The 25,011-nt window shown below is 43.2% G+C and overlaps 1 protein-coding gene across 1 annotated transcript in view; it reads left to right on the top strand.

Moving 5' to 3' along the window:
* CFLAR (CASP8 and FADD-like apoptosis regulator) overlaps window positions 1-24,924 on the top strand; it is a 40,296-nt gene extending 15,372 nt beyond the window's left edge. The window contains exons 3-10 of the mRNA XM_004674828.2: window positions 1,270-1,375; window positions 2,902-3,037; window positions 3,806-3,891; window positions 6,434-6,485; window positions 9,676-9,734; window positions 10,430-10,511; window positions 20,966-21,476; window positions 23,351-24,924. Coding sequence (XP_004674885.2) covers window positions 1,270-1,375; window positions 2,902-3,037; window positions 3,806-3,891; window positions 6,434-6,485; window positions 9,676-9,734; window positions 10,430-10,511; window positions 20,966-21,476; window positions 23,351-23,489 — 1,171 coding nt within the window. The 3' untranslated portion in view covers window positions 23,490-24,924. The remainder of the gene's footprint in view (window positions 1-1,269; window positions 1,376-2,901; window positions 3,038-3,805; window positions 3,892-6,433; window positions 6,486-9,675; window positions 9,735-10,429; window positions 10,512-20,965; window positions 21,477-23,350) is intronic.
* The last annotated feature ends 87 nt before the right edge of the window (window positions 24,925-25,011 follow it).

Here is a 25,011-nt window from a genome sequence, read left to right as displayed (position 1 = left end):
ATTGTGATAGTTTAGTATGCAAAATATTGTTGAAAACAGACTACAAATGCAAGGGGCTGTTATTTTTGTGTTTGTCATTCTTGATCATTATCCACATCTCCAACCATCACATAATGTCAGTCATCTTCAAACTTTTGGCAAGGCACTGACTGGATTTCAGGAATACATTAGGGCACTCTGTCTACTTCTGATCTCCTTGCGATGGAGAGTGGAAGCAGTTCCTCAGGGCAGGGTCTGGGCAGTGGGAGTAGGGTGCTAGATTGATCCCTTTACTTGTTCAATGGGCTTTGTTGTGGGTGGACATAGGTCACGTATTTAGCAAAGTGAATACAAAATCTTCCGACCTCCAGAAATGGGAAATCAGCCTGTTGAGCAGTGATGACAATGTCAAGAGTAATGCAAAGCATGAGGTTTCCTGATAAAGCATGACGGTAGCGCCTGGAACAGGGGTCACTGAGTCATTAAGGGCTTTGTACACAAAGTCATCCACAGTCTCCACCCCCAAGATGCCCTTTACACTGTAAGTTAGGGAGGAACCAGGGCACTGCCCATGTTACTGTGCTCTAGACTCTTATGAATCAAAGTAGGATCCTTGGACCAGCAGAATCACCATCTCCTGGGAATTTGTTAAACAGAGAAAATAAGTTCACTTTGCATTCTATTTCTGATCTTCATTTTAGTCATTTAGATTCTTCACCTCTTTCATTATAACTTCAGGGGAAACTAGGGGATTCTTTAGGGAAGTTTTTATTCTCTGAGTTATTTTCAGAGCAGTTAGTTGGAAAGGAAGGTACTGTCATCCATTGAAAATTGGGGAAAGGATGAGTTCCCTTAAGATCTCTTCCTGGGGTCCTCCCTGATCGCCTAGGAGATAAGTCTCAGTGCTGTAACCACTACAGCTTGGCCAGTCCACTAGGGATCTGGCCCACCTGGCACAACAGACCTCTCCTGACCCACCCATTGATCCCTTAACAGTGTTCTTCAGTAGATCTGCCTGTTCTGCTCCCCACTCTGCCTCTGGTGGATCCTGTTACCCCCTGCACCTATGGCCTATACCCCAGTTCTTCTGAGCAGCAAATATATCTTTTTTTAAAAAAGATCTCTTCCTGGGGTGACCTAGGCTTTCTGTTTTATGATGGTGGGGGCACATATTCAAATGGGGGCAAGAACTAGTCTTTTAGCCAATTATTAGCAGAGGAAGCATAGGCTCTTGATGTTCTCAGTAGGCCTGCTATCTGAAATTCCTAAGGAAATTTGTCTTGTTTATAGGGTGCTGATGACAGAAATTGGTGATGGTTTGGATAAATCTGATGTGTCCTCATTAATTTTCCTCATGAGAGATTATATGGGCCGAGGCAAGACAGCCAAGGATAAGGTGAGTTTGTTTTTTTATTTTGGGTTCATGTTTCCAAGAGTCTAACAGAAATTGGGGGTTGTTTTCGACTGTGTGGAAGGAAGCATTTGAGCAAAGAGACCCCTGTGGTTGAAGGCGGGAACTGAGAAAAGTATAGGATTTCTTATAATGTCAGTGATGGAAAATAACTGGTTTATGAATTGAGAGGAAATAGGGCGATCTCTCCTGGGGAGGCCTGGCTGCTTCATTCCTCCTCATAAATGTCCTTTATTTTGCAAAATTCATAGATTTGGCTTATATTAGTTTTCCCTCTTGGTTTGACATACCTTCTGGGTGGGGTGGGAGGTCCCTTCTGCTCATGCTGAGTAGAAGACATGCTGGTCCACTCTCACCTCGCTCTCCTACTGCCACTTCTTTGTTCTCAGCTAGTTTAAGGTTTGTGTGGAGCCATTAGACTGCCCATGGAGATGGGTCAGGGAAAGATCCTTCCAATCTATCTATCTGAGAATAGCAAAAGCAGAGATTGGAGGTTGAAGACTAGGTAGGAGGTGAAGATCTGAGGGATGTTAGTTTACTAGAGAAGGTCCTCAATTTCAGCTGATCCTCTATGGTACCGCTGACCTCAGGCCAGGGTAGAAAAACTATTGTGCATGAAACTACGTATTTAAAGAACTTGCCCCTTAGGACTCTGCTAAGTCGTTGCTTGAGAATTTCCTCACATTCCTTAGTGATCGTAGGTTTATTTCTGGAATCTGGAAATACAGGGTGACTGGAGACCCCATCATCAACTGCAAAATGAGAAAGAAAATGAAATAACAATACTTTTCCTTTTTGTTATCTTCTAATCAGCTATTTCCTGATTACTTATATAGATTTAATTATATTCCTAATTTAAGAACATAAAGATAGCACTTCAGTAACCACCATACACAGAAGGGGCAAATAAAAGCAAAGCCAAGCCAAGCCAAGCCGGCCTCCGAACCCAGTCCTTTCACCGCCCTGGGGCCGGGGGAGTGAGTAGCAAAATGCTCTGACCTTGTGTGTCCCACCCAAAGCCCTCAGAATGAAGGAGAATGTCCAGCATGACAGCGGTTTTAGGAATTTCAAAACCACCATTGGGATTTTCTTTTTAGTAGAAACTTCCTTTCAGCCATTTCCTCTCTTGCGTTTTTAGGAAAGTCCTCAGGAGTTTTTCAGTATCACACCAACTTGGCTTTTTTGAAAAGAGAATGAGCACAGGCCTGCTCTCTCACATTACCCCCTGGTGACACAGAAGAGTTCACATGTCTTCCCAACCTAGGCACAGCTTGCCCCTTCTCACCCCCCTCCAAAAAAAAACCAACAATACTTGTCACTGCCTCTTTTCTGAGTAAAACCCCAGAATGTAATTTGGAGAAACTGTGACACAGGTTTGTCACTAACAGCTATGGAAGTGATCCTCTGGTCATATTTTCTTGTTGATAAAAATCACATGGTTCGTCTGAGGTTTGCGCTTGGGACTTAGTAGTCAGCCCTGCTAACATTTGTTTTCCTGGTGGCTCTTGTAGAGTTTCTTGGATCTTGTGATTGAATTGGAGAAACTAAACCTGCTTGCTCCAGATCAATTGGACTTATTAGAAAAATGTTTAAAGAACATCCACAGAATAGACCTGAAGACTAAGATCCAGAACTACAAACAGTCTGGTAAGAAAAATATTGACCTCTGTGAGGCCTAGGAAAAGTACTCTGTGTATAGTAAATCTGACTGGTAAAGATTCATTTGTTGGATGTCTGGTTAGATGCCCCACCAGCCTGTGACAAGAGATCGTCTCCCTTCATACCCCAGAACTACTGACTTCATCATCCCACCCCTCAGGATGGTCATCTTAGCCCTTTGCAAAATGTCACCAAGATCTTGAAATTCCAGCCTTCAAGGAGCCAGTAGTCCCATTTTCTGCACAGGGCACACTGGCTTGTTCCAGTGTTTGGCCTTCCTGTCATCCAACTCTTAGTGGTGGCTTTTATTGGGGTCCCCTCATGCATGTGTGCTGAGTGTCACAAGCCTCATGGAAAAGACCTCCTTTTCTGTTGATACTCCCTTCACAAAGGGGGCAGAATTCCTATTGGCCTTTCTCAGGCTCCCTTTGTGTTCTAGACCAGGCTCTGTTAGCAGTTCACTGCCACCAGAGTCACCACTGAAGGTCATGGCTGTGACCCAGTGACCTACAGACACCCCCTTCCCACCCCGAGGAGTCACTCATTAAAGGTCAAGAATAGGAGTAGCATTTTTAGCCGGTTAATGATGTTGGTGGAAGAGTCAGCTGATTTGATAATAATTTACTGCAGTAAGCTGGCTGGAAAGTGTTAGGGTATTTTTGAAAGATAATGATTGACCTTGAACTGAGACATTGTTGAAAATTTATTTGATATTAATTTGTAAATATTAACTGAATACCTTGCTTCTGCTTCTAGCTCAAAAAACGGGAAACAGTTATATAAATGCTCTCCAGGGATCTCTCCCAAACTTGAGTCTTAAGGATCCTTCATATAACTTAATGGTGAGTTTGGAGCAAATATCTGGAATCCCAGCATGAAACGTTCTCAGAACTTTGATAAAAAGAAACAAATTATCGGAAAGGAGTGCGCTTTGTTATTTGTAAAAATGTAAAAATGTACTTTTGTTTAAAAATATGTATAAATGTTGCTAAAGAAAATTATTATAAAGCAAATACATGTTCATTGAACAAATACATCTAAAAATGTGTAAAATATTTAAAAATAAATAGATTTACCATTCTGTGCATTTGCTTTTTATTGAGTTAATTTAAATGATTTCAGCACAAGCAGTTAAGTATTTATTTGCTTAAAGATTTATTTATGTATGCATACAAGAACTAGGATACAGCCAGAAACATGGGGTGAGAGGATTCACCAGAGACAGAGTGGGGAGCATGACAGGCAGATTTACTAAAGTACACTGCTGCGGGGAGCAGAGGGTGAGACAGGAGAGGTCCTCTGTGCCATGTGGGTCACCTCCCCGGCGGAGATTGAACTCCTGCTTCTGTGGCTGTGGAGAACTTCATATGCTGCGCTGTAGCCTATTACCCCACCAGGGAGGGCCCACAGCGTTTTTGTTACTGATTGATTTGTGTACCTTGTATAGATGGTACAAGGAATCATCACATTTGTTCCTGGGTTACCTTGAGAAATTAATGTAATTATTGTGATCTCATCCACCTCCCCATATAAAAGTGTGTGGAACTGGTAATGAGGACTTAGGCCACAGTACAATTTCAGGGTTAAATGACAAATGCTTTCATAAAATCATGTGATGGAAATATTAACTACCCTGGTAACTAAAAATAGCTCCATAGAGTTTATGAGCCATAAAAGATGCTACTGAGACTAGAATTTCAGAGCTAACAGGAATGGTACAGATTATACTGTCTGACCCACTCTGGACAAACAAGGAAACATTAAATATCACCCACCTCTAACTATCCCCAGCACTGGGCCCAGTCCATACTCCTTTCTTTAACCAGAGTATATTTAATAAATTACATTTGAGTCCTAACCATCGCTTAGATGGATTTATCATTTTTCCAAAAATCAAATATTCTTTCTTTTGTCCTTCTGAATTGCTATTACCAAATTATTAACAAAAATGGTTAGGATCTAGATCCAGATTTTCTGGCCTTTCTGTGCTATTATCTACCTGGCATAAGTTACACTGTTCCTTTTAGTTAAAGCCTGTCATTATTGTACTATTTATTGCTTTGCATTTTGTTAATGTAAGCAATTGTATTCACTGTCAGTGTAGCCTGTTGGGAAACCCATATGCCCGGTACATAAATTTCTCCTTATATTCTCAGTGTTACTCTGTGACTCTGGTCATTTATTCATTTAGTAAGCCAGCACTGTAGCATTTGAATTCAGTGAATTTCTCCTAAGATTTAGGAGCCAAATACCTCGCTCATACAAGGCAGCAAAAGTGTTTTAAAAATTACCGTGACAAATGACAGATGACACCAGCATATTAAAGAATAAATTGTATGGCTTTGCAATATAGTACTTTTAAAATCTAAGCTTGATTTGATGACCTGCTTTTTAATAATATGTAAAAGTCAATGTACATCCCTATGGGGTTCAAATTTAATATTGTAAGCCTCTGACTGATTCATAGATGATTAGTGATAAAAACAACTTACGTGTTCTTTCTTGAATTGAAACACACAACTTACCTACAGACACAGTTTAATGAATAGTGTACTTCTTTCTTTTGGCTAGGATAGCTTCAGAGGAGAGCTGTCATTTGAGAGCTGGGCGTATCAGATGGTTGACAGTATGTGGTATGCGTACCTTACACGAGACATGTCATCTGAGAAGAGAAAGGGTCAGTTCAGTCTTTCATTCTTTGATTAATCTCACTCTAGCCCTCAGAAGTAGCAGCTGATTATTAAGAATCCAGCCCACATGTGGCTCTATTAGCTAGGCAATTACAGAAAACAGTAACTGACTTTTTTTTTTAAGCAGTTTGGTGTGCTAGGCACTGATCTGAGTACTTTATGTACACATAATCTTCATGAAAAATTTATAAGATAGGTGCTATTATTATCCTTGTGAAAATAAAGCAACAGACATATCAAGGTCACATAACTTAGTCAAGGTTATATCGCTGGTAAGTGGCAGAAGCAGGATTCATAGCCCCAGTTATCTGGGCTAGAACTTCTACTCTTGACCTTACCATAGTTACCTCTGTTCAAGATCAGGTTGAATGTGAATTGCTTGTTCCAACTTGGAGCTTTTATAGCAACCCTGCTATACCACAACATCTGACTTTCCTAAACTGCTTGAGACATTCAAATTCAGCCTGTTTACCTGCTCATGTATTTTCACTTTGAAAGGGTTACCTTGTTCTTTTGACAGTGGAATGTGGGATTTATGGACTTAGTGACTCCTGCTGTTCTTATTTATATCACTTAACTATGAATGTGATATTTTTATTTTTTCCTCAATCCCATTGAGATATTTAAAGAGGTGTAATATAATGTGCCCCTAAAAAAAACTAACAGAGTGTGGCCTTATTCTTTATATTTGAAGCTCCAGAATGGGAGAACTAAAGGACAAAATATCATTGTGGAACAACTTCAAAGTAAGACTACTTTTTTTTTTTAAGATTTATTTATTTGTGCATACACAACTGAGGTGCAGGGGTGGTGAAAAGATTCACCAGAGACCGAGTGGGGAGCAGAACAGGCTAATCTACTGAACCGACACTGCTGGGGGGAGCAGCAGGCCAGACAGGAGAGGTCTGCTGCACCATATGGGTCATCTCCCTGGCCGAGGCTCAAACCCAAGTGGCTGCGGTTGCTTCATAGGGCTGTGCTTTAACTTGTTGCACACCAGGAAGGGCCCTGATAGCCCATTTAATGAATCTGAAAACTCTATAGATGAAATCTCCTCATCCCCTAAGATGAAACAGCAGAAACTAGCCATTCAACCCATATGATTTCTTCACTTAAAAATCAGCATCTGATCCCATAACAATTATTCCCCCCAAGTGTGTTTCTTTTGCTTGCCTTGAGTCTTTGAAGTGAGGGCTCACACTGGCCTCACACTGCAGTGCAGGTGACTGAGCATCAGAACTCTAGAAGGCGGGGTAGGCAGGTAAGGAAGACTCCTCCTTACCTGACAGGCTTGGAACTTGTCCTGTGTGCAGTGAGGATGGTGAGCACTGTATGTCAGGCAGTGGCCGAATGAAGTCTTTGTGTGGCAGACCCCTCGCTTAAATGTCATGGTGGGACTTGGTGCTGGCTGTGTGAGAATCACCGGAACTGAGAATCACCGTGCCCAAATTAGCTAGATATGCAGCTCACATCTGTCACCCTCCCTAACATTCATCTCCCCAGCCAGAGCCAGTGGGCAGGGAGTTAATTCCCGCAGTGACAGCATGTATCTTAAAATCCCGGTGAGCTGGTGAAGATTAGCATTCTGAAAGCTACTTAAAGCAACATAGGAGACCTGGTAGAAATGGAAAGGAGCTAGAAACAATCTATGTCCTCTCCACTGCTCTCCCTGGGGGTAGGTTTATCCTGAATCTTAATTACACAGGTAAGGTAAGGGAGGCTTAGAGATTTAAAAAATCTCCCAGACTTTTGGAAGGAACTTGCCCAAGATCACAGAGCTCGTCAGTGATAGTGCTAGGTTTTAACCAACATTTTGTGGCTTAGATGCTGTTGGTTTTCCTTAGAAAACTGTTGGTGAACCTTAGAGCCACTTTCTGGCTTTTGCTTAAACTTGGTTTGCTTACTAATAAAAGAAAAATGCATTCTGACAACTTGACCTAAATATAAGAAGTTTAAAACAAACCAAGTATTCATATAAACTTGGACTTGAAAATAAATTTCAGGTGAATGAAGGTGATGATCACAGCAATTTAGTAAACTCTTACAACACGCCTTACAGAAATATGCATAATTACATAGATTATTTTGTGTTTTTATTCTGTTACCTTGTGATTGCTAAAATGCAAGTAAAATATTCTTTTAATTCCAAGTGTCAGAAGTAGCCACCATTAATTTATGGCCCTCAGCCCTTTTAAGCATAAGTGTGCTTAAAAAATGTATATGCTTCTAGCCTCTTTCTAGTTTGGGGACAGTACAAATATTCAGTAGTTAGCCTTGATATTTTTACTCACTTCCTATCTTCTTAGGATAAACTTCTAGAAGCAGAATGTTAATTTAAAGAATAGTGCCAGTTTTAAGACAGTTTCAAGTTATGCAACATTAACATTTGAAAGTTCTCATTTCCCCCAAATCTTACTAATACCAGCATTATTTTTCAATTGCCTACAGGGTTCTGCAACTGGCAAGTAGAAAAACATCAGACAAATTGATAAGAGAAGAAGCCACTTAGAAGTTTAATAACATCTATATCCCCTTATATATGAGAGAGACCCAGCATGATTGAGTAACTCACCCATGAGGCTTTAGATACGATTTTTTGAAAAGATTTATTTATTCATACAGAACTGGGGTACAGTCCAGAGGTGCAGGGTCAGTGAGAAGATTCACCAGAGACAGTGGGGAGCAGAACAGGCAGATCAATGAAGTACACTGCTGAGGGGAGCAGCAGGCCGGTCAGGAGAGGTCTTCCCATCACGTGGATCACCTCCAGGGCGGGGATTGAACTCATGCTGAAGTGGCTTTAGCTGCTTAGTGCTGTACTTTAACCCGCTGCATCACCAGGGAGGGCCCTAGATATGATTTTACACTGGGAGGTTGGAGGATTGGGAGTAGGAGTCATAAGAGTGCTTACTGGAGTAAACACAAAGATACTTACTTCAGTTTTTCCATTGAAAAGAGATAAGGGGATTAGGTCTTCTTGAAATGGATAGTTACAGGGAAGTTTCAATATTGATTTCAAAAGCATTCTCCACTCAGCCTTCAGAGATCTTCCCTAAAATCAAATTTCTGCCAAAAATAGACATATTTCGTGTTACATATTTTTACACTTCTATGGTAAATACTGGTGAATTCATCTTAGAGATTAAAAAAAGTCCCCCTAAGCCTTCTGGAAGAAACTTGTCCAAGATCGCAGAGCTTATCAATACTAGTGCTAGATTTTTTAGAAATAATGTAATTATTTTTCCATCATTTTGTGTCTTTTTCCATCTCAGTTGTAATCCCTGTGGGCTTCCCATCACCAGATTACCCATGTGCCATCACCAGAGTCCAGTGCAGCTAGTGTTAGACTTTAACCAACCTTTGTGGCTTAGAAACTGTTAGTTTTTCCACCTCCCTGGGTTAGCAAACTCATTTTTATCTAACAAAATTGTCGTTAGGCTTATCCGTATTTACTCACTCCGTACTAACCATCTTGCTATTGACATTTTATTTTATGATCTCCCAGTATCACTGGACTAAGAAAACATGGCCATCTGTTCCTTAAGGCACAAATCCATGTAAACACTCCCTTCTCTGCAATGTCTACAGTGTTTTCCAGTTGCTTGTGTAGAAAGGCTGTTGGTCATGTTGTGGGTGAAGTTAGACGATTCTTACTATCAGGTTAAAATCTTACCTGTCACCTGGTCTTTACCTGGAGTTCTGAGGGGCAGAGAAAGTTTTTCTATATAACCCCATTTAGCATGTGAGCTAGTGTTTTCTTACCAGTTAGATTCTTTACGGTGTGAGACCGGAAACTTGGGAGCTGAGTAAAATAAGAGATAATTGAAGGAAATAGCAGAAGTGAACCATTGTGAAATAAAGAAACTCAGCCAGCATGAGTGAACTGAGTTCTTCATCTTTGTAAATGATTTATCAATCCTCTCCCCTCCCCTCCAGGAGAACCAGTGAAGATATCTGTTCAGGAATCAGGAGCATTTCTGTCTCAGATACCTCAGGTACAGAAAAAAGTGATCTGATTTGTTTTGTATTTTATGTATCTGTGGAAAATACTGATTCTTTAAAAATACCTGTCCATTAAGAGCCCTTTGTGGTGAGGGTGTACTAAGCTGGCTCTTTCTCTGAGAGCTCTTCAACCAGGGGCCTTGGAAATAGCAGAGTGGATTGCAATAGTGAACTTTGGAATGCAGGGGAATTCCACAGTGACATTCTTAGCAAGTGATTGCTGACCACACAACTGGACTATGAGAATGAACCTTGCCTTGTTCTGCTTTTTTTTTTAGGTTGCTGCCCCTCTTCTCTGTAAAGAGAGGCAAATAGAAGGTCTTCTTTTGTACTGAGGTAGAAAAATATGGCTTGTTCCACTTCAGGTTACTGTGGAAACATAAGACCCACTTTTTTCTCCCACTTTCAAATTATTTTATCACTATTCTGTAACACTGAGGCATGTGTAGGAGACTAAAATCTTAACTAAAATGAACAGAAACAGAAAGCGCTTCTTTGTCTTAAGCATATTATCGTAATGGAGGAAATATGTTACTCAAAGGAAGTCAGCCTTGATGTTATCAGATTGTGTCTACTGAATGATTCACTTCTCAAAGAGATGTTTAAGGAAAAGAACAGGTGACATTTGGGTGGAAACTTGCAGAAATAACAGTGTCCAGATTCTAACAATTCCTGCTTTTCTTTCCAGAACATACCAGAGGAGAGATACAGGATGCAGAGCAATCCTCTGGGCATCTGCCTGATCATCGATTGCATTGGCAATGACACAGGTAAATGAGGGAGCCCTGGCACAGACAAGCTCTAACATGAGTGAGCTACACACTGCCGTCACAAGCTACTGCCAAAATGTGTGGTTTCACGCAATGAGGGGTGGCTTCTCTCTCATGTCCCATGTGGTCACCCTGTGACTTCATTGTCTGAGACCTTGGACTTTTCTGCAGGATCCTCTGTATCTGACTGGTAGGCGAGAGAAATATGTGGAGAAATGCACTCGAGATTTTAAGGACCTGCCTTCAAAGTGCAGACCGTTTCAGTGGTCAGACTCACCCCTATGGCCCTACCTGATGCAGTGACCAGGATCTGTCAGGCTGTGTCTGTCCTGCCTGTGCCAACGTTGTTGGGATCTGAATTTATTTTTCCCTTCAGTCGTCGGGTGTCTGATTCAGACTGAATTAGTCACTGGTAGTGCATCAAAAGAGAATGAGAACAACCTAAGTCAGTGGAATAACATTATGTTTAATTATTTATCTATTTTTTTAAAAAAGGATTTTTTAAAAGGTTATTTCTTCAGCTTTACAGCTTCTCAACATTCTCTTAGAATGAGTCAGAACTATCTTTTAGACTCATTTGAAATGTTACCATGGTAGTTTTATGGGAAGAGAATTTAAGAGGAGGTCAAATTAGCAAATATTAGACTGAATTTCCCAGGATTTCAGGTGTGACCTCACTTTCTCATGTCCTATTTTTGATTCGATGTGAGAAATGTCTCCTCAACTATAGGTAAGTGTTCCTTCATTTTTAGTCAGAAGTATACTGCTTTGTGTTGGTCTCAGCCTATTTATAGACTTTCCCCTAGACTTCTTATTATGACTGCAAAATGCCCTTCAGCAAAAAACATAAGGAACGATGCTTGGACCTGTCCCTTCAGACAGGCTACAAAGGGTGAACAAACCATCAGGGAACTTTGAAAAAATAGAGGTTTATCATTTATGTTACACTGGCAGGCTGAGGGCCCGCAGGGCCCCTAGACCTGTCAGCTGGAATCCTCAGTAGAAAGACAAACTATTCCTCTGGTATCCTCAGTAGAAAGACAAACTATTCCTCTGGTATCCTCAGTAGAAAGACAAACTATTCCTCATGTGTAAGACTTTCAGTACAAAAGAAGTTTAATACAATTAGTGTGCAATAGAGAGAAGAAAAGAGAAAGGATACAGTTAAAATAGTGTCCTTATGAAACACCCAAAGTTACCATCTCTTTGTGAGTAAATGCCCAGCCAACCTGGGTTGGCCTAAAGCAGTGCCACTGAGGCCCAAAATCTTGGCAATATTCTAAGGTACCTCCCGGTGGTAACCCATGAGGAAAGGGCAGAAGAGGCCAAGTGAGCTGGAAGAAAAGGAGCAAAATCAAAATATAAGTTGAGATAAAGGCTGCCATTGTCAGCCTCCCTGTGATCTCTCACCCACATAGCTTCAGGGGTTTCCTACTGTATCTTATAAGTTCAAGGTTGAGCAGCAAGCATGACTTTTTCACGTGTTTCTGTTCCACTTCCTTCCTCCAAATCTTCTAGTTTTGCTGTTCAGCTTCACCCTTCCTGGGGTGGAACCTCCCCTTTCTTTCTTTTTTTTTTTTTTTAAGATTTTATTTACTTATGCATACAGAACTGGGGTATAGGGCAGTGAGAGGATTCACTTGAGACAGAGTAGGGAGCAGAATAGGCAGATTGATGAAGTACATTGCTGAGGGGAGCAGCGGGCGGGCCATGTGATCACCTCCAGGGCAGGTGGGGATTGAACTCACACTGGAATGGCTGCAGCTAGCTTGCAGTGCTGCACTTTAACCCGTTGTGCCAGCAGGGAGGGCCGGAACCTCCTTTTCTAAGGATATCGCACTGTTACAATGACAAGACCTGGAAATTGCAGAGCACACATGGGTCACAGTGAGGCTGTAGGGAATGAGAGAAAAATGAAAGGAAAGAAGAGGAAGGGAGAAAGAGGGAGAGGGAGGTGGGACCTAGGGTTCTGCATCTTTTGGGACTTTGGGGGTGAGTCTTAGGATTTCATGGGCTCACTCTATTGATGAGTAAAAAAAATCATAAGAACTGAAATTTAAAGTGCAGGAAGAGAGACAAAAGAAGGAAAAGAAATGAAACAAGTCAGCCTCAGTTGACCAGCTCCCGAAAACAATCAGTGTCCATAAAACAAGCCCCAGTGGACAGAGCCAGCTGGCCTTGCGTGTCTCGCTGGCTCTCTTTGACGTGGATACCCTCTGCTAGGCAGTCTGGACCACCAAGCTTAAGTTAGGCACTTGCTTTACTTTCAACTCTGTAAACTCACAGATGCCTGTATAAAAAGGAAAAAATATTTTCTCATTGGGTAACTTCCTGCTTTAAAAGAGGTTGTGTGATTGCTCTTTATTTTCAGTTATCACTCTGTCTCATTCATCAGTTAAAACGTTCTCAGCTGCTTGTGGGACAGGATGGAATCTTTTGCAAGAAGGGAAGCACAGGCGTCACCCCATGGCCTGTGAACTTGTGCCTGAAATCCAGTGTCTGCTTCCCTCCCTGGGCAGGGGGCCGCATCCAGGCAGGGATGGATGCATTGTGTGTTGATATTTTCTGTCTTGTAGGCGCCTGCGTGGTCAGATCTGGACTCTAGACCATGACAGTGTGGGTTAGCATCGTGGCTTGCCACACCCGTGATTATGGCTTGGGCTGATTTTCCTAGCCTCTCTCTGACTCAGTTCCTCTTCTATAAAATGGGTTAATGTGAAAATGGGGTCCTGTTTCATAGGCTAATTCCAAGAAGTGAGTCCATACTTGCAAAGGGCTTAGAACAGTGCTTGGCACTCTAAGCACATACTAAATGCCAACTAACATTTTTTCCATTTCATTTTGTTTGTCACTTAATTTTACTTGCAACCCCCTAAGCAAGGACCCTCCAGAGATTGATACATGGAGCCTCATACCAGACAAGTAAGGGGCCAGAAAACTGGGCACCTGAGACCTATATTGGGTTCAAGGGTGATGGGGCAGCCGATAACTAACTGGAATGGAGGGGATAACCGAAGAAGGGGTGTAACTATTGGGGAATTACCCAGGTGGGAAAATGGCTGGGCCACACCTACCAGTCTGCCACCTGACTGTGCCTGGCAGAGAGGGAGACGCAATTAAAGTCTGGGTGAGGAAGTCAGGGGAGGAAGGTGGGGGATGGTAGGGCTGGAGGTGAAGTCATGAACAGGTGGGCTCAGGTGCTTTGCTACATCTGCCTTCTTGACTCAAGCTCTTCCTTCCTCTAGAGACAAAACAAATAACTGGGCTGTTATACATTTCCCAGGCTCAGGTGATGATTGACAGGTAAAGAACAAGACAGTGCCCTTTTACTCTCATCGTGTGGTGGCTTCATGGGCGGAGGGTCCTGAATTCACTTGGACACCAGGCTGAGGCTGAAGAGCAGGCCAACGTCAATCACTTTGAAGGGGAAGACATGGTCTCTTCATCTCACACCAGCCCTCTAGGCCATCCTCTTTATTTCCCAGCTCCCTTCTTGGCATTTTTCACAGGAATCCTGCTTTGTTGGATAGTAGTCTTTTTTTTTTTTTTTTTAAGATTTGTTTCTATTTATTTTTGCATACAAGAACTGGGGTGTAATTCAGTGGTGGGGTAGGGGGGTTGGTGAGCGCATTCACCTGAGACAGTGGGAAGTAGAACAGGCAGATCTACTGAAATACCCTGCTGAGGGGAGCAGTGGTGAGATAGGAGGAGTCTGCTGTACTATGTTGAATTGGTGCTGCAGTGGCTGGTGATAGCTTGATAGCACTGAGACTTTAACCCCTGCACCAGCAGGGAGGACCCAGATGATGGTCCTAATTATATGTACACTTTTCATTTTTCCATTGCATCTGAACAGTGTGAGGCCTCTTCTAGGTGCTTACATGGGATTTACTGTCTTCCGCTTAGTTAACTTTGTCACTTGGCTATGTTGAACAGTTGGGTGGAGTGAGATGATAAATATGAAAACAAGGGCTATGAAAGAAACTTAACAGTACTATAAGACTAACTTGTGGGTGATCAAAGTTGTAAAACTTGTTAAAGATCTACTATATGCCAGGTTCCTTAATAAATCATTTAATAAGTATAATAAATTATTTACATGGGTTTTCGCTTCATCTTCATAAATAATTATGTACATAGTTACACGCTATTATCCTCATTTTCAAGACAAGTGAAAATTGCCCAATGAACTTCCAATAACTGTTTTCTAGTTCCAGATAGAGCTGGGATTTTAAGCTTGACTCCAAAACCTGTCTTGAGTTATTTTGCTGTATTGTAAAAAGTCAGACTTTTATCCAAAGAGTGTGCAAGTCCCCTAAAGATTTCTAGAGTTCTTGAGTTCTTCCTTTATCCAGCAACTGTTATTTCTGCACCTGCTACACAAGGCAGGTGTGCTTGGCCCTGGGTGAAGCACTTGTGGTTGTGGCAAGGGGGAGCCTGGGCTCAGCATGCAGCTGTGACCAAAGATAAGGTGGATTTGGGTGCCTTGTTTTTGAAAGAATAGAGCTCAGTAACATATTCTGGAGCAGGCATAGAGGCTTAAGAATTTGGGGCTAAATATGTCAGTTTGGTAGAAATAAGAAATGAATCATTAGGGTTGTGCTGTTTGTCAGTAACCTGACAACGCTTTCATCAGCCCATATTCTCAGCGCCTGACAAAGCGTTGGACCTTTGATCTTGTTGAGGATGGAGAAGCAAATGTCTCACATCCCAGACAAATGGACCCAACATAAAACCTAAAGCATGATTTTAGGACCTTCAATAAAAGATAGTATTCGCCCACTTCTTGCTTGCTTTTGTGGAAAGTTTGAAAGGTTTCCATATCTTTTTTTTTTTTTTTAAGATTTATTTATTTAAGCTTGCAGAACTGGGGTACAGGCCAGAGGCGTGGGGGGTGAGATGATTGATCAGAGACAGAGTGGGGAGCAGAACAGGCAGGTCAACTGAAATACACTGCAGCGGGGAGCAGCGGGCGGGTCAGGGAAGGTCTGCTGTGCCATGTGGGTGGCTGGGAATTGAACCCACGCTTGCAGTGGCTTTGGGAGTGCTTCGCAGTGCTATACTTTAACCTGTTGCGCCACCAGGGAGGGCCGAGATTTCCATACCTTTTAACCATACTAAGACTTAAATTTTCTAGCAGATAGTAAAGTTTTTGGAAAAGAAAAATTAATCCAAAAGGAATTACTAGTAATCACTGTGGTTCAAAGTGGTTTATCATTTCAAGTGTGTATGGATTATCTTACTGATTGGTCTAACAACACATAAAAAGTCAAATTTATAGCAGGCTGTTCTCACAGCCCACGTGCTCACTCACTTGTTCTTGTTTCTTTACCTCTTATATCTGGGGACCTTTCCTTTGACCTGTTATGGGGAACCCAGCTTAAATTATACAGCCTCATTTCCAAGTATCTGGGAACACAGCCAACTTCCCTTCTCCTACCACCTATCTTGCCCACAGTTCTCTGTAGTGGGCAACACACCAGTCATTGTTTTATGCACATTTATAAACTTTGCTTCCGCAGCAAAATAATAGGCTTCTTGACTTTGTACTTCACCTGCCTTTGTACTTCACCTGCCTTCCCTGGTTAATGTTTCTATGACACAGGAAGTGGAACATTACAAAACATGGATTTTAGGGTCAAGGAAATTCTAGAAATGCTGAATAGTTTGTTCCTCTCTCAGAGATCTGCACTGCGTGTTGGCCTAAAGTCACTGAAATCTATTTGTGTCTTGTCCACTTTCTATTTCCTATCCATGCTTGACCTCGGAACGCTCCTTTCCCAAGAACATCCTGCCCAACTGCTGTTCCACTGTGTGCACTCTAGAAACTAGAGCTGGGCTGATCGTAAATGGGCTGACTTACTCATCCCCATTCATAGGCCATGATGCATGTGCATTATCCACGGGTAGTCCTGACTCCAGTTCTTCGTGAATATTCCCATACTGACTGTTAGGTCAGAAGAACGCCCCTCTCATTTGGGGACGTTGATTTTTAAAAAACAGCCAAAGTTTGCAGAGTGTGGTCTGGGATAGGAGTGGGGTTTTCAGGGTGAGTAAAGGAGAAGTTCATTGCATGCTTTTTTCTTAACTGAGCACCCACATTTTTCTTTCTCCATTTGCAGGCAAGGTCAGAACAGTGATTGTGATATATGTGACAGAATTTGCCCGCTTTGAGCCTATTTTAGTTACAGAGGTAGAATCTTCCTTTGAGGTTCTAAAGAGGTGGATGCCTGAGAGAGGCTCACTGCAGTCTTGGGCAGTCCACTTTTGTTTTTTTTAAAATTAGTATCTTTGAAGACACGCTCATAGTTTGCAAAGCATCTTCAGAATCTTACTAGATCCTGTCAAATCACAAAAGTAAAAACGAGTCTTTGAAAAAGTATAATTAGTTAAAGCTTGTTGAGGGTACTTAAACAGTTCTTGAACCCAGAGTGTTTAAACCAGGTGTTACTGGGCAGGGATAAGGGGTACCTCAAAACTCCCTATTTGCCTGCTCTAAATAGCTTTGCCACTTGCATCAAGACAAAACATTATTCTGGTATGTTAAGATTTTTAATAGAAAGGAACTTTAATACAGTAATGTGCAATAAAGAGAAGAGAAAGGATAAAGTTTTTAAATCAAACACCCAAAGTTAGCCCAGTTATCGTGAGTAAATGCCCAGCCAAACCGAGTTGGCCCAAAGCAAGGTCATTGAGGCCGGAAAATTTGACGCAGGTCTGAGGTACCTTCTGGTGGGGACCTCTAGGGAAGGGGCAGAAGGGACCCAGGAAACCTGGAATGAAAGGAGCAAAATCAAAATCAGAATAAAGGCTGCCATTGTTAATTTCCCCACGGTTCTTTCACTCATGTCTCTTTGAAGTGTTTACTTTCATGTTCCCTAATAAAGTCCAAGGCCAAGAAGGCAGCACAACTTCTTCATGTGCCTGCTCCAGGTCTTCTTCTGGCTCCCATCTGTCTCCCTTCTCCCATCTCCTCTCCACTGTCTCCTCCTTCCCGCTAGGACCACCCTTCCTTGGGTGGGACAGGGAACCTGGAGCCTCCTCTTTACACAAACATGGAATGAGGCTTGGACATACATTGTTATCAAGTAATTTATATAGTGAGGAGCCAGAAACTGTATGTCTTTGAGACTCATAGAATAATTGATAGGGAATTGGTTAGTGGTTAGCACCTATTGACTATAAGGAAGTTACAAGTTTTACTTATGATTTTCAGAGGCATAAGCAAGAAGCCAGGCTGTCAACTTAGCCTCATTTTTTCTTGCAAAATAAGCGAAATTAACAGTTTGTAAATTGTGTCCAAGGAATTTTAAGTCTGATCACCATTTGTGTTTAACAGTCCTCACGGTCACTTTGCAAAAATATGGTATAGTTGTAAGTATTAATCCCATTTTATAGCTGAATAAACCAGGACTTGTCACATGTTCAAAGTGCACTCTCACTATCCCTTGATCCTAGAAATTAAACCTGGCTTACAACTATGTTCTTGCTGCCTCAAGAAAGTAAGGTGCAGATGCCAGTTTGTGTTGATACCCACCTCATGGCACTGTCTGACTGAGGAAAGATGTGATGTTAATGGAGATGTCAGTGCCATGACATCGGCTGTGTTTGGAGTGACCGGGTTACCAGAGGGATGTGGATGGGTCTGAGGTCCATCCAAACGTGCTGTTTTTATTGGCTTATTTTCAGCACTGCCAAGTGGGTTTTGATTTTATCTTCAGCTTTAGTTTTTCCCTCCTTTTCTGTTAAGTAAAGACATGCCGCCTCAGACCTTGGGTTCCTACACCCTTCTTAGCCCCTCTGTTGGCATAAATTGGTCCTCTTTCACGACCAGGCAAGGTTCCCACCCAGCAAGTGGGCAGAGAAGCCAGGAAGACACAGGACAGCAGTTGTTCTGTTCCCTGACCCCTGCAGGAAAAAAGACACGTGTGTCTCTCTTTGAAGGACTTTGACCAGGAGATCTCTATGATTTGGTAGGCTTTCCAGGGAAGTGAACCAGTCTGAGATAACAAGTAAACAAAAGAACTTGGAGGCAAGTGTATCATCACTGTTTGCTTCTGCCCCCTAGAGGAGAGAATGCCCCATGACTAGAGACATGTTAATCAGAGTTTGAAATAAAACAGTATTGATGGGACTGGGGTCTTTAGTCAGGTTCTCTTACTGAAAAGACCTGTGTTTCAACTGAAGGCTCATACCGGGCGCAGAAGCTTTGTCTATACCCTCAGAGGCAATGGCTGTGAGCAGTGCTGTTGGGTCTTTTCTACCACTTTGATCTGATAAGACAGGTGAGTTACAATATTTAGTAGGTTAGCGGCAACCTGTGCCTCATTTCCCCGATAATGGTAACTTATCGGGGTTTAAGGAGATGGACGCCTTCTTTATATCTCTAAGTCTATATGTGATTCATAATTAATTTTTTTTTAAGATTTATTTATTTGTGCATACAGAACTGGGCCAGAGGCTGAGGGCGGTGAGAGGCTTCACCAGAGACAGAGTGGGGAACAGAACAGGCAGATCGACGAAGTACACTGCTGAGGGGAGCAGCGGGCGGGTCAGGAGAGGTCTGCTGCGCCATTGGTCACCTCCAGGGCAGGCGGGAATCGAACTCATGCGGAAGCGGCTTTGGAGTCTCAATGCTGTACTTTAACCCGCTGCGCCACCAGGGAGGGCCATAATTAAATTTGTTTAACACTTACCTGTGGGGCAAGCAGAGGGAAGAAACAAGGGAGAGTATCCCAAGAAGTTGTATCAGATGTCAGCAGGGGCTGACAAGAGGATCTTCTCAGGTGGCCTGGAAGTTGGAGTGAGACCACACGGCTTCATGTTGGCCTCTTCCTGGGACTACACATCGCATTCATTAGAGACACTTTTACCAAATGCAGTAGCAAGTGCAGTCCACATTGAAGAGCAGGGGAATCATATTCTTACTTTAAGGGAAGAGGTGTGACAAGATAGGGGTCATGCTTGAAACAGCCATATCTGGTATGATGTGGGGTCAAAATTAAACTCAGTCTCCTGAGGGGGCCCTTCTACAAGACCCCAGTGAATGTGTACAAATAACAGCTCACGGGCTGAGTGAAGTAACCTCAATCTGGTTTTACTGTCTAGTGACTGGTTAGTCCAGCCTTTTGTTGACCCAAGGCTGTGCTGCTTTTCCCAATTCATATTTTTCCTATTTCCTGCTTACCTTCACTTTTGTCATCTATCAGCAGTTGACCAAGTTTGCAGGGCAAGGGGTTGGAACTATTGGCTGAAGCTGTGGGTCTTTGAATTATCTGTGACTGGCTAGACTTCATATTGATCCCACTTAGAGTAGAGAATTGAGACCTCCTGGTCAATGATTATGTGGTAGCCCAGGTATTTATGTTCCCTCAGTCCTTTTCTATGATGCCTAAATAATATGACATGGGCTCCCTTCTTCCTTGGCGGAAGTTGTTCTAATTACTATGTATTGCTTGGTTTGGGATCTGGAAGACCCACCCAGGGGATGAAGACAGGGAGCTAATAGTTTGGGTGACCATCTGAATTGGGTGATGCTCGGTTAGCCTCTGGGTTCAGGACAGAGCCATTTTTCTGCATGGGAAATGTACTAATAACGGGCTATCCCTCTGACAAGGAATAGAAACTTAATAGGTAGTTTAAAAAGAAATAGAATTTTTGAATGCGGAAGAGAAAGATGTAGCCATTCGGGAGGCTGTGTTTATTTCTCCAACAAAGGCAAGCTGAACAGATGGAAAACGGGGGTGGATAGGATATCTAGGGCTCCAAGGCCAAGAAACTTCTAGAAATGGACAAAAAAGGATGTTTCAAAAAGGGACTGGGAACCAATTGCTTTTGAACACCAGGAACCTTACTTCTATTATTTATCCTCAGAGCATCCTTGTAGGGTGGATTATCGTCACTTCCATCTAAAATTGAGAGACCCACTTCTGCAAGGTCATGCAGGCATGGTGAGGTCAGTGATAGGAGCAGGCTTTCTGACATAATGTCTGTTTTCTCCACTGCCTTAGATGTTTCTGGAAGCAAAGTTAGTCCAGGATTCTTGGAAACGAGGAGAAAATTTGGGATGGGGAGTACCATAGCGAATCTGCCAGGGGTTCTCATGCTTGGGGTGAGGTTACAAGAGAAAGTCATGAGAGGAACTGGGGAATCCGGAAATGCTCACAATTTAGGTGGGTCTAGAAGGGGCGACAGTCTGCCTGCAGCCAAAAGTGGTCACCTCAGGCAGGGAAGAGAGTGTGGCAGGGACAGACCTTTCCCGGAACCTGGGATGTGGAAGTTATGTTTTTGATGTTTCAGGTTGATCCTATCCCTCCTGTCCAGTTCTCATCTACAAAGCCTCAAAGGATGGCACAAAAGCAGAAACAGACCCAATCCATTAGCTTGTCTTTGGGTGCTCCCCGCCGCTTCTTGGGCGTTCCTCATCCATTGTTTCCATGTTTGTTTTTTTCCAGAGGGTCTTCAGAAAACCTTCACCTCCCTGGGCTATCAAGTCGAGTATTTCCCCTATCTCAGTGTGAGTGGCATAAACCAAATCCTCCACCGGTTTGCTGGTATGCCTCAACACCGGGACTATGACAGCTTCGTGTGCGTCCTGGTGAGCCGAGGGTGCTCCCAGAGCGTGTTTGGAGTGGACGACACTCACTCGGGGTTCTCTTTGGAGAAGATCAGGAGGATGTTCATGGGAGACGCATGCCCTTCCCTCTTAGGGAAGCCAAAACTCTTTTTTATTCAGAACTACGTGGTTTCAGAGAGCCAGCAGGAGGCCAGCAGCCTCCTGGAGGTGGACAGCCCGGCGGTGATCAGTGCACAAGCCGTGGACAGGCAGCAGGCACCATGCACAGTCCATCGGGAAGCTGACTTCTTCTGGAGCCTGTGTCGAGCAGACGTGTTCCTGCTGGAGCAGGCCACCACCAAGCCGTCCGTGTACCTGCAGTACCTCTCCCAGAAGCTGGGGCAGGAAAGGTGAGCCACCGGGCGGGGGACCCCTGGCTTCCAGGTTTCCTTTGCTGCTTCCCAGACTGTGTTTCATCACGGGGCCATTCTTCAGGGACGAAAGGGGACCTTCCTTTCCTGTGGGCTCTAGACCTGCAAGTTGATCGCTTTTTCCACGGGAAGTCTCTTATTAGCTGGTAGTTCAGATTTTTTTTTATTATGAAATTATGAAATGTTTGTGGTGATTTCCCCCCTTTATTACAAAACAATCCATAGCCCTTGTTGGCAAAAGCCATGAAATACAGAAGCTGAAAGCAGAACATAACAAACAGTTAGACTGTTACTTAATAGAATCCACCTCTGTTAGGGCCCTCCCTGATGGCGCAGCGGGTTGGGGCGTGGCACTGCGAAACTAAGCCAAGCTGTTGCTGCCTCAGCGCGAGTTTGATCCCAACCCTGGAGGTGACCCACATGGCGTGGCAGACCTCTCCTGACCCGCCCGCTGCTCCCCTCAGCAGTGTACTTTGTCGATCTGCCCGTTCTGCTCCCCACTCTGTCTCTGGTGAATCTTGTCACTACCCCTGCACCTCTGGCCTGTACTCCAGTTCTGTATGCATAGTGGTGTATTGCTTTCCAAACTTTCTTGGATACAGAGCTACATACATACATACATACATTTATAAAATACATACACATGAACATGTAATATTAACAATGTACAAAAGTAAGTGTATTACATAACCATTTGTAAATGTGTTTCATGACAAAATGGGGTCATCCATTATTACTACCTGCTTTAGTCATTGGACAGTCTATTAGTTTCATGAATGAAAGGCACTCACCATTTTTTTAGCTTAGTATTTGTGGCTGTTTTTTTGAGAACAATACTCAAGAGATGGAATCACTATGCCAAGTGATAAGCATTTTTAAATCCTGATTCATCTTCTCAGATTGTTCTCTAGGACAATCAAGTCTTAACAGATTAATAAGTGAAACACATTAACTGACTGTTGAGGTCTGTAAATCTTCGTTTTGTAGGCATTTTGCATGTTTATTGGCAAGGATATTTTCTTTCTTAAAGGTTTATTTATGTATCCCTACAGAACTTGAGTACAGGCCAGAAGTACATGGGCAGTGAGAGGATTCACCAGAGACAGAGTGGGGAGCAGAACAGGCAGACTGACAAAGTACACTGTTGAGGGGAGCAGTGGGCTGGTCAGGAGAATTCTGCTGCACCATGTGGGTCACCTGGCTGGCCAGCATCGGATTGGTGCTTCAGTGGCTGCAATAGCTTCGTAGTGCTGTGCTTTAAGCTGTTGGACCACCAGAGAGGGCCCGGCAAGGATATTTTTCAAAGGCAGACAGTTGTGACTGGTTTCACTTATGCTGAATGAAGCCACAGTGTACCTCCAGTGAAGATTAGCAGTCCTTTCTCACTTGCCCCTCAATTACAATTGAGAATGAGACTTCTCAGCCACCTGGCGAATGTACTCTATTATTGCTCTGGGGACCCTGGGCATTCGTCTCATGGTCTCAGCCTCTCAGTGGTTTCTGAGGAGTAAGGAAGGGCTGGAGAAGCGGCAATTCAGCCTTTTAAGGGAGATGCTCTGTGGGCGAGTGGGATTATCAACATTTTACATTCACCCTACATCTACTGAGGTGATGCAGGTTTGTCATTGACTGGTGTGTCTCCAGAGTAAAGCCAATTATCAGTTAGGAGAGGAGACTGATCACTGGACCACAGTGATCCAGTTTGAATCACTCACTAAGCAGCTTGTAGAATATTTAGAAAGGAACAGTGTCAAAACTCTTTCATATCTGTTGACACATGTCACCTTAGTGACAGTCTGTCTTCTCTTTGATATTTGCAGGCATTAATTTTTTTTTTCCCTTCTTTACTCCAGAAAACGTCCTCTTCTGGACCTCCACCTTGAACTCAATGACTGCGTGTACAATTGGAACAGCAGAGTGTCTGCTAAGGAGAGGTACTGCGTCTGGCTGCAACACACGCTGAGAAAGAAACTCATCCTTTCTTCTAAATGAAGCGCCGGAAGCTCTGTCAAATGCTGCTTTGCCTTCCGCCTCCATCACTTGCCACAGTAGCCTGCTAGCCAGTGTGCCTAAGTGATGAGTGAGGTGAGGTCATGGCCCAAGCTGAAAGATCCCCGGGAAGAATGCTTGACAGGAAGGAAGGGTGTCTAAGCTTCGAAGATGAGGCATTGAGCTCTACTGTTCAAACAATATTTGCATGAAACTGCACAGTTGGCCATTGTGAGGAAGAAAAAAGCTTGGAAGCTTTAACAACTTAGCACCATTTGAATTGGGCATGTCAGGACCATGTTGCCTTCCGTTCTAATAGTCAAGCAAACAGCCACATAGATGCTCATTCAGAGTTCCTGCAGCCACAAAGCAACCTGTGGGTCCCATCTTCCATTCAGAAAAGAAAAACCAAAATACAAGGCAATGAAACTTGAATATAACAAAACCTTATCATCTTACCCATGAGAAGAAGCCACAGTTACCCAAAACCTTGGTGTCTTGCCTTGCTGAGGGTTTTCACATTTGTATTGGGTGCCACAGGAGAGTGGCCCTCCTCCCTGTTAGTGGGGGTGCTTACTGTTTCTTCGGTCATGCCAAGCTTGGGCCCTGGGCCCAGACAGTGTTTGCACATTGGACATGTCCCTGGCATTTCTGTGGGACACAGGGTGTGATTTGGTTGTTTCTGATGTTGTACTCTGTGTAGGGGCTGAGAGGAGGCAGAAGTACAGGCATTGAGCCCCCTCTGTGGTGAAGGATGCAGCCAACACCAGCTCATTGCTCCAGTCATTCTCGAGGAAGTCAGTGAGTCTGGTTGCCATCTTGGTCTCAGCAACCTGCAATTTTTCTTTCCAGGATCTGGATATTAGACAGCATGATTGCTGTAGTTTGTGCTGCTACTAACAAACTGCCATTGAGTAGATGGCTGAACAAACATTTATTTCTCATAGTTCTAGAGACTGAAGTCCAAGATCAAGTTGTTGGCAAATGGTGTCTGAAAGCCTTGCTTCTAGGTGATGTAGGGCTGGTCTTTTGGTTCTGTCCTTGCAGAGAGCAGATGGAGGAGGCACGTTTTCTCCTGTCTCTTTCTCCAAGGCCACTGATCCCACTCATGAGGGCTTTACTCTCATGACCTAATTACCTCCCCAGAAGCCCCACTTTCTTGGTGATCAGGATTTCAACCTTTGAATTTAGGACAGACCTAAAGCATTTGGTCCATAATGCTGGCAAAGGCCCTCTCTCAGAATGGCATGAAGACTAACCCCTGGCATGAGTAGCTTCCCTATTCTTCTTGAGACTCCTGGCATTTTATTGCTAGTCAAGTACACCACGTATACACCTTTCTTTCTCGGATGGGATGACAGGTCCTAAAAGGAGAACATTATTTTAAAATCTCACCTGAAGCCTTTTAAAAAATAATTTATCCTGGCCCTCCCTGGTGGCGCAGCGGGTTAAAGCACAGCACTGAGAATCTAAAGCTGCTTTCGCATGAGTTCAACTCCCGCCTGCCCTGGAGGTGACCACATGG

Source organism: Condylura cristata, unplaced genomic scaffold (assembly GCF_000260355.1).
Source record: "Condylura cristata isolate star-nosed mole 26May11 unplaced genomic scaffold, ConCri1.0 scaffold00002, whole genome shotgun sequence".
NCBI lineage: Eukaryota > Metazoa > Chordata > Mammalia > Eulipotyphla > Talpidae > Condylura > Condylura cristata.
This window is presented reverse-complemented; position numbering and strand designations above follow the sequence as displayed.